At 39.3% G+C, this 12224-nt stretch overlaps 1 protein-coding gene across 4 annotated transcripts in view; it reads left to right on the top strand.

Annotated features, from left to right (window-relative positions):
- Nucleotides 1–1290: 1290 nt before the first annotated feature.
- Nucleotides 1291–12224, top strand: part of MIS18BP1 (MIS18 binding protein 1) — a 44898-nt gene continuing 33964 nt past the window's right edge. The window contains exons 1-4 of one of the 4 annotated variants that reach the window (XM_047767255.1): nucleotides 1291–1721; nucleotides 5165–5796; nucleotides 8017–8133; nucleotides 9526–10001. In XM_047767255.1, the coding sequence (XP_047623211.1) occupies nucleotides 5256–5796; nucleotides 8017–8133; nucleotides 9526–10001 (1134 nt within the window). In that variant the 5' untranslated portion in view covers nucleotides 1291–1721; nucleotides 5165–5255. The remainder of the gene's footprint in view (nucleotides 1722–5164; nucleotides 5797–8016; nucleotides 8134–9525; nucleotides 10002–12224) is intronic. The other 3 variants (XM_047767259.1, XM_047767256.1, XM_047767257.1) reach the window with 3 other exon arrangements.

Here is a 12224-nt window from a genome sequence, read left to right as displayed (position 1 = left end):
TTGCTATACGCCACCTAAACTCTAATCAGACTTAAAATCTAGAAGGCTGATCCCCTGGGGAACAATGAGCTGCCTTGGAGACCAGTTAAAGAGTCATTCATCAGACGATGTTCTTTTATAACTGCCCTCTACCCCCCACCCAAAACCATTACTTATATTCCTAAGGAAACTGCCTCCCCCTAACCCTTGAATACTGACCTAGCCCAAGAACAAACCTGTGCTGAAAATAGAAACTACCCCTTTTCCTACACTGCTCCCTAAGCAGCGGAGAACATGAGCTCTCTCCCGACTCCTGGCCAATCTGTTGGTCCATAAAACTGGCTTGAAGTCTCAGAGCTCCAGCCTACTGTCTCTTCTTTGATTTTTCCGCTCTGACAGATTTGCTTTGCTCTTTCTACCCCCCAACTGGTTTCTTTTTTTTCTTTACTTGCAATCATTTTATGCTTTAAATTTACATTTTGGATTCTGAATATTTGGTAAATACAGGATTTAGCGGATACAGACTTTAGAAGAAGGGCTCGCAACCATCTCTTTAAAAAATTAATTCATTACAGCCATTTCAGTCCAGTCTTATCAGACAGATGCGATACATGATTCTAGGATGCTGAGAACTTTTCTTGGATGAAGCAAAAAATAAACTCTCCTGTCCTAAATGCGTACTTGGTGAGGAGGGGAACGGAGTTCATGGAAAGAAGGTGCAGGATTGGAGCCAGAAGGGATTTAGGACTGAAAACACTAGTTACTCCTCTGGCTCCTTTTTCTCTGCCAAGACTGAAACAAGGCGCACTACACAATGCTTCCGGCCGGCAACTGCGGCTTGCTGGGGCGCTGAAGCGGGGGATACACAGTGCTCCGCCGTGGCTACGGCACAGCATCACTGGGTGTGGTCTGATACGGCTCGGTCTAACTGCAACTGTAAGGCAAACCAGGGTAGCCGAGATTAAGGCTTTAGGATTCAGTAAGTTTCTTAAAAACAAAGCAAAACAAAACAAAATTTCCCGGGGGGAATAGCTCAAACTAAATATCCCATTGCGAGTATAACTTTGCATTTAGTCCATTGCTTCAAGAACAAAACGCTCCTTCTCGGCCTCAAATACCTGACGGCCTGAGAAAACTAAAGGCTCTTAAACGTATTCGGCAAGCTGTTTTCTTTCAGACGGAAGGGAATGCACAACCAAATTCTATCAGCGTTCACGCCAGTAGGGGAGGAAGGTAGCCGGGAAGGACCAAAATTAAAAACCCACAGAAGCGCCAGAGCGCGCAGACGACGTCTGACGTAGTCTTCCTGCCGCAGAGCATTTCGGGAGGAACGGCAGAATGCGGGGTTGGCCCCTTCTCTTAAGAGGAAATTAATTTCGAGGACAGCTAGAGGTGCGTGCCCGGTACCCGTGGCAACTTGGGGTTGCCTACGTTTTGTGGAAAGAGCACTGCCCTCGCGGAGCGGGGACCGCCCCACGTTTTCCTGCGTCCCAGAGAGACGCGTGGTGACGCAATTCCTGAGCGCGCCAATCCCTGGTGCCTGGAGGGCAGGCTCTTAAAATTTGAATTGCCAGATAGTTTTGGTGTTGGGGAACCTCAAGGAGGTGGTGAGCGTCACCTGGTGCTCCGCCGCTGCGGCCGACTTGGGCCAGAGGCAGAAGCCGTGGTGTTCCTGCCCGCCCTCCAAGCGAAGTCGAGCCCGGGCCACCGCCGTCTCTACGGTGTCAGCCTCTTCACCCAAGGTACGGCCTCTTCGCCCCGCTTCCTTCGTCTCCTCTCTCCCGTCCCTTCTGGCATTGTGACTTCCAGCACTTCAGCGTAATGGTCCCACGCAGACTTTTTTTTTTTTTTTTTTTTAATTTTCCCACTGTACAGCAAGGGGATCAAGTTTTTTTTGTACATTTTTGCCTTTGGCAGTGGTATCATCACAACTGCTCGTTCATTAGGTGTGATTTGTTGCGTTTCTGCTGTAGTTATTACGGAAGTAGACCACTTCCGTTCAGATTCGTTTCGATGGTGAGCGCTCTAAACTTTACTCTAAAATCACTTCTAGAAAAAAATAAGTTTCAGATAATTACCAAGTAGAAAAATTGTGTGCGTCACCGTCACTTCCTGATTCTTCACCTTGGAACCTAGGATTCACAAAGCTAAAGAAACAATTGATCCATCCAGCTTATGTTTTCTTTTGATTACATATTAGTTGCAAATGTTAAATTAAAAAATATTTAGGAAATGGGAACCCTCTTCATCCTACTTCTCAAAGATAAACTCTGTTTACAATTTGGTCTACTTCCAGTTTTTTTTTTTCCCCCTGTGTCTATGTATTTCCCTCTTCCTTTATTTAGGTGTTTATTTATTTATTTTTTTCAGAAATTCATTTACACCTCCTGTTCCTTTTCCTTTTTTAACTTAGTATATTTAACTTCTATGTATGTACAGTAGTGCCCTGCACCCCCATCTGTAGTTTCACCTTCATGGGCCCACTGTGGGTGGGGTGTGGTTTTCATTTACCCACAGTCAGCTACCATGTGAATATATTACATTGAAAATTCTGAAAATAAGTGCTTCATAAATTTTAAATTGGATGCTTTTCTTTGTAGCATGATGAAATTTCACACTGTCTTGCAAGGGACGTTGATCATCCCTTTTTCCAGTATATCCCGCTCAGTCACTTAGCAGTGCCCTTGATTATCGGAGGGACTATCAGGTATCATAGTGCTTGTGTTCAAGTTAACCATAATTTTACTTAATAATTGCCCCAAGGCACAAGAGTAGTGATGCCGGCAATTTGGATATACCAAAGATAAGCTATAAAGTTTAAGTGAAAAGGTAAAAGCTCTCGACTTAATGAGGAGAAATAATCTAATGCCAAGGTTGCTAAGGTCTTACCCTGAACAGATCTTTTATTTGTGAAAATTGTGAAAAACTAAAAAATTCGTGCCTGTTTTGCTATTGTACACCAAACTGCAAAAGTTACAGCCACAGTGCATGATAAATGCTTAGTTAAGTTGGCAAGGTAATGAATTTGTACAATAAGATATTTAAAGTGAGAGAGATGACACTCACATAATTTTTATTACAGTATGTTGTTATAATTAATTTTTAATCTCTCACTGTACCTAATTTATAAGTTAAATTTTATCATAGGTATGTATGTAAGGGAAAGAACATACCATAAATAGGGTTTTGCACTATCCACAGATTCAAGCATCCACTTGGAAGGTATCTCACAGGAGAAGAGGGGGAAATATTGTACAACGCATTGGGCCAGTTCTTAGTTCTGCTAGTTTATTTGCAGTTTATACCTCCTGATGAGCATTTCATTAGGTTGTAAGGAACTGAGATTGAGAAAACCTGTACATACTTTTGCCATCTTTCCATGCAGCTGTCCCAATTTATTCATTTCTGGTTTTGAGATCTTAAAGTGAATGGCTAGTGAGTATTATAACTCCTAGTGCAGGGTTCCTGTCACTAGCACATTGCCAAGCACATAAGCATATGCATTAGTACATATTTGCTGAATTAACATTCTACAGAAGAATTCAGTGGCTTTTGTATCATTCCCATGATACCTTTCTTTGTCAGCTCTTGTTAGTTGAGGAATATTTCCTTTTTTCTCTTATAAACTACTGGATAGAATGGTAGTTTGTACATGAATTTTTAACTTGTATATTTATTTCTCACAGAAGTTATTGTAGATAAAGATACTTGATATTTTTGGTCTGATTGAATTTGTATTTTCTGGATTAGCCTTTTTATGTTTACATGATGTCAAAAACTGATTGGAGTAGTTATAAATTCAGTGATAAGAGATGCTGTAAACCTAGATTTATAAGTTCCAAGCTTCTTAGGTTTAAATATTTTATTAATTTACCAAGTATTACAGAATGCAACTGCATGGTTCATCACCCCAAATATTCATTTCTTTTTTTTTCTTTTTTTTTTTGTCTTTTTGCCTTTTCTTGGGTCACTCCTGGGACATATGGAGGATCCCAGGCTAGGGGTCTAATCGGATCTACAGCCTCTGGCCTGGGCCACAGCCACAGCAATGCAGGATCCTAGCCGCGTCTGAGACCTACACCACAGCTCACGGCAATGCCGGATCCATAACCCACTGAGCAAGGCCAGGGATCGAACCCACAACCTCATGGTTCCTAGTCAGATTCATTAACCACTGCGCCACGATGGGAACTCCTTTTTTTTTTTTTTTTCCAAATATTAATTTCTAGGTGTGGGAAATAAAATTTGAATGTAAGAAACAGCTAATACAAATCTAAGACCATGCATGCTGAAGTACATGATTTCCTCTAAAAATTTGAAATAGCAATAAATAATTTTAAAAGCTTGAATATCATTTACTTTTGATTTGAGGTTTTTTTAAAAACTAAAGGCTCACTCACAACCTTGTTATGTTTTTGTTCTGTAGCATAACAAAATCAGGATTGGAGATTATTTAACTTAAAAATTGAATGGATTTTTAGCCTTCATTACAATATATTATTGTAGCTTCTGCCTTAAAATTTAAGTGCCTAAAAGAAAAACCATTTTTGTGAAATTTAATCTTTTATAACTTCGTACAGTTCCATATGCAGATGTCATTTAATGATTTTTGTTGCAAATATGAGATTGGAAGCTCTAGGATATTCAGAGTTCAGCTTTTAGAACTATTGAAGTAAAAGACAGTGGAAGCTACTTTTTTTGCAAAGAAGTAAATTTAAAAACCAAACTGTTTATCATTGAAAAATAATAATGAGACTTTAACAAAAAATATAGGCGTTCCCGTCATGGCTCAGTGGTTAACAAACCCAACTAGTATCCATGAGGAGGCAGGTTCGATCCCTGGCCCCATTCAGTGGGTTAAGGATCTGGCGTTGCCATGAGGTGTGGTGTAGGTCGACATGGCTCGGATCCCAAGCTGATGTGGCTGTGGTATAGGCCAGTGGCTACAGCTCCGATTCAACCCCTAGCTTGGGAACCTCCATATGCTGCGAGTGTGGCCCCCCCCCCCCAAAAAAGCATATATATATTATGTATTTTTTAGTCTTGTTTGTGAGTTACAGATTATCCACTGTTGTTATGAACCAATTAAACCTTTTAATTAGTATAATGTTATTATGGAAACCAAATAAACTTAACTTTTTCTGCACCAAAGCTTGATAAAGGTTGATTTCACATTGAACTGCAGGTTCCTCTGGCCCCCTGCTGAAGGTCTATCCTGAAAATTGTGTTTAGGCAAATTTTGTGTTAGAGGAAATTTGTTGCTGCTGTTTTTCAAGATGATTGCAACACCTTTGAAACATCCAGGAACTCACTTGTCTTCAGTGACTTCTTTTCAAAGGAGAAATATGCCCATGCATGCAATCTTTTTTGACAGCATTCCTTCAGGCACACTTACTCCTGTAAAAGATTTGGCAAAATATCAGAAGTCCTCTTTAAAACTGAATAACCATAAAGAGAGTCCGTTCCTAGAAAGGACAATTTTTAATAATAAAAATATATTCCAGTCTACTATGCTAACAGAGGCTACTGCCTCTAACAGTTCTCTTGATATCAGTGCCATAAAGCCCAAAAAGGATGGATTAAAAAATAAAGCCAGCTATGAATCACCAGGAAAAATATTTCAAAGAATGAAAGAAAAAGTACTTCGTAACAAGCAAGAACAAGCATCAAGAAACAGTAGTTTGTTGGAACCACCAAGAAATGAAAGTAATAAAATTTTTACTTCTAACGGTGCTGAGGAAAGATTATTACAGCATACCTACCTCTGTGAAGAAAAGGAAAACAAGTCATTCCAGCCAGAAAACAGTTCACTAAGAGGTTAGTTTTATTATTTGTTGGTTAAAAGGCTATAATGTGTTAAGTGTTTATTGTGTCTGATACTGTTTTAAGCACCCAGAGTCCACCTGTGAACAAAATGCACAAAATCTCTGCCTTGAAGCTATAGCTCACATTCAGGAGGTAGGAGATCATTAAATAAGTATTTTTTAGAGTATAATACAAGAGCAATGCTCTGGAAAGAAAAAGTGGGGTAAACATAGTAGGGAGAGTTGGAAAAGGTTTTAATTTTCAATGGAGTGGTCAGTATTTCAATGAGAAAGTGTCATTTGAGCCAAAAAAAAAATTGAAGTAGCCAGTAGATAGAGATAGATATCTTAGGGAATGAAAGCGGAAGGATGACCCTTCAGCTGGTACAAATGCCCTGAAATAGAAGCATGCAAAATAGCTATGAGATTATCCTGGAGTCAGTGGACAGATCTGGGGCGGAGGGGATAGAGTCAGATAACACAGGGGCTTATAGGTGAACGTAAGAGTTTGGGCTTTTATTGCAAGCAAATTAAGGGTTGGAGGGTTTTGAGCAGAGGAATGACTCGATCTAACTTACATTTTAAAAATATTTCTTTAGGGAGTTCCCTGGTGGCTCAGAGGGTTAAAGACCCAGTGTTGTCACTGCTGTGGCATGGGTTTGATCCCCGGCCTGAGAACATTCATATGCCATGAGCATGGCCAAAAATATATTTTGTGTATATATTTTGATGCAAAAAGCAGAGTTTTCTGAGGGAGTTTAGGATGGTAGTCAGGTATACAAAATCTCATACAGCCTAGGAGAAAAGGGAGAAGCAAATGAAATAATGTACATTAAAGCACATTTTACACATAAAGTAAAATTAGAGAATGGAGGATATAACTGACTACTTTGAGAATCTGATGATTTTCCCCAGAATGTGTACATATATACATACATAGATTTTGTATGTAATTTCAGAAATCTTTTGGAGAGTGTTTGCATGAATCCTGAACTCTCAAATAAATGGGCCATTTTATATTTGATTGAATTACCTACTTGTCTTTACTATATCACCCTGCTATTTCTAGGAGAATGAGTTAAAGAAATAGAAATTTATCCTTCTTGGAGTTCCCGTCATAGCTCAGTGGTTAACAAATCTGACTAGGAACCATGAGGTTGTGGGTTTCATCCCTGGCCTTGCTCAGTGGGTTAAGGATTCGGCATTGCCATGAGCTGTGGTGTAGATTGCAGACACGGCTTGAATCCTGAATTGCTGTGGCTCTGGCGTAGGCCGGCAGCTATGGCTACAATTAGACCCCTAGCCTGGGAACCTCCATATGCCACGGGAGCAGCCCAAGAAATGGGGGAAAAAAAAAAAAAAGAAAGAAAAGAAATTTATCCTTCTTTTATGGTAGGTCATTATAATAAAATCTTTATATTAAGTTTTCTGAGACCACAGTAACATTAAAGTATAATTACCAATATTTTCCAATTATAATATTTGAAATTAAACATATAAAATAGTACAGTTTTCAATTCTCTGATACTGACTTTAAGTCTACTGCCTTCCCTGTTTTGTGTGAAACTCATTTCTATATTCAAGAAGCAAAATTGTAACAGTCTAGGATATAAAGCAAAATAAAATGTAAACAAGATTATTTGTCTAGTCAACAAGCCTACCAGATTTGTGCCTTTGAAGGGCTAATGAGATGTCAAAGAAGTATAAATTATGATTTAGTATGCTGCTTAATCTCAACATTTTGATTTTAAAGTATAGGTTATAACTCATCAACTGTTCTTTCACATTTTTGAAATTTCCAGCAACCAGAAGCAAAATCAGAATTTTCAAGACTGGATGGCACTTCATATATGACCTTAAGATAGATGGCTAGATAGAGAGGGAGGGAGGGAGGTAGATAGATAGATATGCCAGATATATGTATATATCTTATTTGTGGCAGCACCAGAATTTAATTCCAGATCTCTAGGCTTCTGAGTTCAGTAGAATACTTTTTTAGAGCTGGCAAGTAACATGGAGAAGTTTTCAAAAAATTCTTAGTGTAGGTATAGAAAATGGGTTGAAGGCATGAGACAATAAAAAAAGAGGAAACATTTACATAACTGTCATATGCTACATAAAGTATACTATATTGGTCTGATTATTACTGACCTAAGTCTTTATTCCAGGATTTTTTTAAAGCATTTTTTTCTTCTTAGTGACTAATACAGCTCAACTTCTTTCTTTTAAAAAGCAAAACAAAATTCAACTCCAGTCCAAGAAGTTCTTCTAGAATCATCAAATATTTTCCTGCCAGTCAAACCAAAGATTAAATATCAGCAGGAAGCACCCCTGCACAATTTAACCTATGGTAAAGTGCTTTTTATTTGTTTTTAGTTTATTTGAGTGTATGTTTAAATGTTTTAGATGATTATTTTCTCCGTGTAGGCAGTAAGCACTGATTGTGGATAAAAGGTTGAATTGTGAAAGCAGCAGCACTCAGAGAAAGACTGGACAGAAAGGTGGAACATTCCTAACCTGAAGACTTTTCTTTTTTTTTTTTTTTTGTCTTTTTGCTATTTCTTGGGCTGCTCCCGTGGCATATGGAGGTTCCCAGGCTAGGGGTCCAATCGGAGCTGTAGCCACCTGCCTACGCCAGAGCCACAGCAACGCGGGATCCGAGCCACGTCTGCAACCTACACCACAGCTCACGGCAACGCCGGATCGTTAACCCACTGAGCAAGGGCAGGGACCGAACCCGCAACCTCATGGTTCCTAGTCGGATTCGTTAACCACTGCGCCACGACGGGAACTCCTGAAGACTTTTCAATATGAACAGTTCTACAAAACAAACGAACAAACATAATAAAACAGAAGCAGGCCTATAGATACACAGAACAAACTGATAGTTGCCTGGGGAGGGGGAATAGATAAGGGAGATAGACTTCCAGTTATAAAATAAAAAATCACAGGGATTTCATGTAATAACTTTGTATGGTGACAGATGGTACCTAGTTATTGTGGCAGTCATATTTAATTAATTTATTTATTTTTTGTCTTTTTTTTGCCATTTTCTTGGGCTGCTCCCACAGCTTATGGAGGTTCCCAGGCTAGGGGTCGAATCAGAGCTGTAGCCGCTGGTCTACGCCAGAGCCACAGCAACTCGGGATCCGAGCCGTGTCTGTGACCTACGCCACAGCTCATGGCAACTCCAGATCCTTAACCCACTGAGCAAGGCCAGGGATGGAACCCACAACCTCATGATTCCTAGTTGGATTTGTTAACCACTGAGCCACGATGGGAACTCCAGTGGCAGTCACATTTTTAGACATTATTTGTAATGTGAAAAAATATTGAATCCTTATGGTGTATACCTAAAACTAATATTTAAGTCAATTATACTTTTTTTTTTTTTTTTTGCTTTTTAGGGCTATAGCCACACATATGGAGCACCTCAGGCTAGGGGTCAAATTGGAGCTGCAGCTGCCAGCCTATGCTTACACTGCAGCAGTGCAGGATCCCAGCTGCATCTGCAACCTACACCCAGCTCACTGCAACACCAGATCCTTAACCCACTGAGTGAGGGCCAGGGATTCAACCCATATCCTCATGGATACTAGTCGGTTGTTTCTGCTGCACCACAAGGGGAACTCCCTTCAGTTTTTAAAAGAAAAAAATATTAAATGTTTTAAATTATTCTCTTTCTCTCTTAATATTATATTATCCTTCTATAAATTTTTTTCGGTTTTGTATTTTTTTGCAGAGCTTTCAGTTCTGAACCAAGAACACGAAAATGTTTCAGCTGCCAGAGTGTCAAACAAGGCATTAACTAGAGCTCAGTTGGCTAAACAAATTCTTCACTCCCAGGAGAATACACTTGTAACCACTCAGTCCAAAAAGGACACATTTATTTTGGAAGGCATTGATTCTACCTGTGAAAAATTCCCAGATACCACTGTTGAGACTCTCTGTATTCCTATTAAAGATGATGGTCAATTAATGGTTTCTGGTGATAGTACGATTACAACAAAAGGCACTTCAAAACAGGAAATTAAGGAAGGAAATGAGAAAACAACATTCAGAAAGACTGGTCTTCCAGGTTCAATGAATGATACATGTAAAATTGTGCTTGCAACTCCAAGATTTCCTATAGCAGTACCTCAGAGATCAAAAAGAAATGCCTGGAGGCTTTCTCCAAGTATATTCCAAACTATTACAAATGGAGTTAAAGAAAATAAGGTAAGAAAACTTTTAAAGCAAATGTATATATTTTTTTTACCCTCCATTCTTCAAGAGCTTGAAGAACCTCAGCTTCATGTGGGAGGTTTTGTTAATATTTAGTGTAGAGGCCTAGTTAAAAGAGCAGCAGATTGAAACTAAGACCCAAGTGTTAAGTGTTACCTGCTCAATTGTTAGTTGTATAGTCTTCAACTCCCTTTGGGGATGAACAGTGAGGTATTCTTGTTCTTAAATTTTTTCCCTTATTCTTGGGGTATTATTAACAGAACAGTTGAAAGAGAAGGGAATTATAGCATCTGCAGATTTAAGAAGTTTTTCTTTTGTAATATAGATGGATTAATGAAAGACTTTAGACCATTAAACTATGTTACATAGGATAAGTTCTCTGAGGGAAATATAATGGAAATACAATTTTAAGGAGAAAGACACAATATAAAATTTCCAATTGTTAAAGGTTTGTGCCTTAATATTTAAAAGAACGAAGGCAGGTATCAGGCTGAGATGCTAGTTGAATTCCAACTAAATTTTAAAGAATGATAGAACAGTTACAGTTTTATAGCTCAATGTATTTATTGGAAATTGCATTATTTGCAAATGTTTAGAGTTGAGGAAGAGTTTTAGATGTTACCTTAAAAATATGTGAGATGGGTTGAGCAAGAGATTTAAAGACAACAGTTCTAAGAGATACCACAGTATTAATTGTATCATCTCGATAGTGCTGTTGGTCTCAGTTACTACACCAAATCCAAGCCTCTCAGATCTCTTTATCTCTATACAGTTGAGTACATCCTTTAGTCTGACCTAATCTCTCACTCATCTCTAACTCTCCAAACATTACAGTATGCCTCTTGAACTCGGGTTATATTATTAGCAAAATGTTATGTTCTCAATCTTCTATGAAAATTTCTTAACTTTGCTCTAACTAAAATTATTGCTTCTCTTAATAGAGGCTCTTTTTTCCTCCCTTATCCCACATTATATTAGAGATGATATAATGTTCATTCCTAATTCAGGCCGTGTTTCCTTCCCCTTCTCTAAAGCCATCCTTTCCCCCTCATTAACTTCTTTGAAGCACATGCCATAAGGCTTTACCACTCCCTCTCCCCCCTTATTATAATCATGGGCTCCTAGTCATGGGCTTGCATCCTATTGAAGCATTTTGAGACCTGTTCCTTTTTCCTCTGCTACTCCTTCTGTCATCAACTCTGGTGACATTGACACCTGTATAGATAATCCATCCAACCTCCTTGAATTCTTGATTTTCAGACCTTTAACCTACTGATACCCTTACTCTAGTCATACCCATACCTTGTCTTTGCCAGTACACGCATCAGCTTCTCTCTTGTGGGCATCCCACTCTCACCAAATCCTTTGTGCCCAGATCATTCTACCTCCAGTTCTTTTCCCCCACCCCCACCCCCACCATCAGTACTCCACCATTAAGATAAACTTCAGTTCATCAACTCTCCTGTCCTTATTTTTCTCTTACCTTACATAGAGTCCATGGCCCATGATTATAATCATCCCCTTGACTAAACTCTCAATCCTCTTTATTGCTTTTCCCCCTACCTTCCTATGGCCAAATTGTAACCCTGGTTAAATTTCACTCTTTTCTTGCTATAAACCTGTACCTGAGAAGTAGATTATTGGAACAAAACACAGCCATGTTGACTAATCTCATTTAAAATTTAACAACAAGACAATAAAATAAACAACAAAGAGTTACCCTGTGACGCAGTGGAAATGAATCCGACTAGGAACCATGAGGTTGTGGGTTCGATCCCTGGACTCACTCAGTGGGTTAAGGATCCGGCATTGCCGTGAGCCATGGTGTGGGTCACAGAAGCAGCTCGGATCTGGCATTGATGTGGCTGTGGTATAGGCCGGCAGCTGTAGCTCCCACATGATCCCTAGCCTGGGAACCTCCATATGTCTTGGGTGCGGCCCTAAAAAGACAAAAGACAAAAAAAAGTAAAATAAAATTTAACAACAAACCTTAAATAGGCTCTTCATATTGCCCTTCATCCCTACTACATTTCACTTCTCAATCCACCGCCATACTCTGACCTTCCTAGTAAAGTATCTCACTTGGAGTTCCCGCTGTGGTGCCATGGATTACATTCTCTCTTTGGCAGCTTGGATTGCTTCTGAGGCACAGGTTGAATCCCTGGATTAAGGATCCAGTGTTGCTACAACTGTGGTGTAAGTCGCAGCTACAGCTCA

The sequence above is a fragment of the Phacochoerus africanus genome, chromosome 2, assembly GCF_016906955.1.
Source record: "Phacochoerus africanus isolate WHEZ1 chromosome 2, ROS_Pafr_v1, whole genome shotgun sequence".
NCBI classification, from domain to species: Eukaryota; Metazoa; Chordata; class Mammalia; order Artiodactyla; family Suidae; genus Phacochoerus; species Phacochoerus africanus.
Note: the sequence above shows the minus strand (reverse complement) of the source record. Positions and strands in the feature narration are given on the sequence as shown.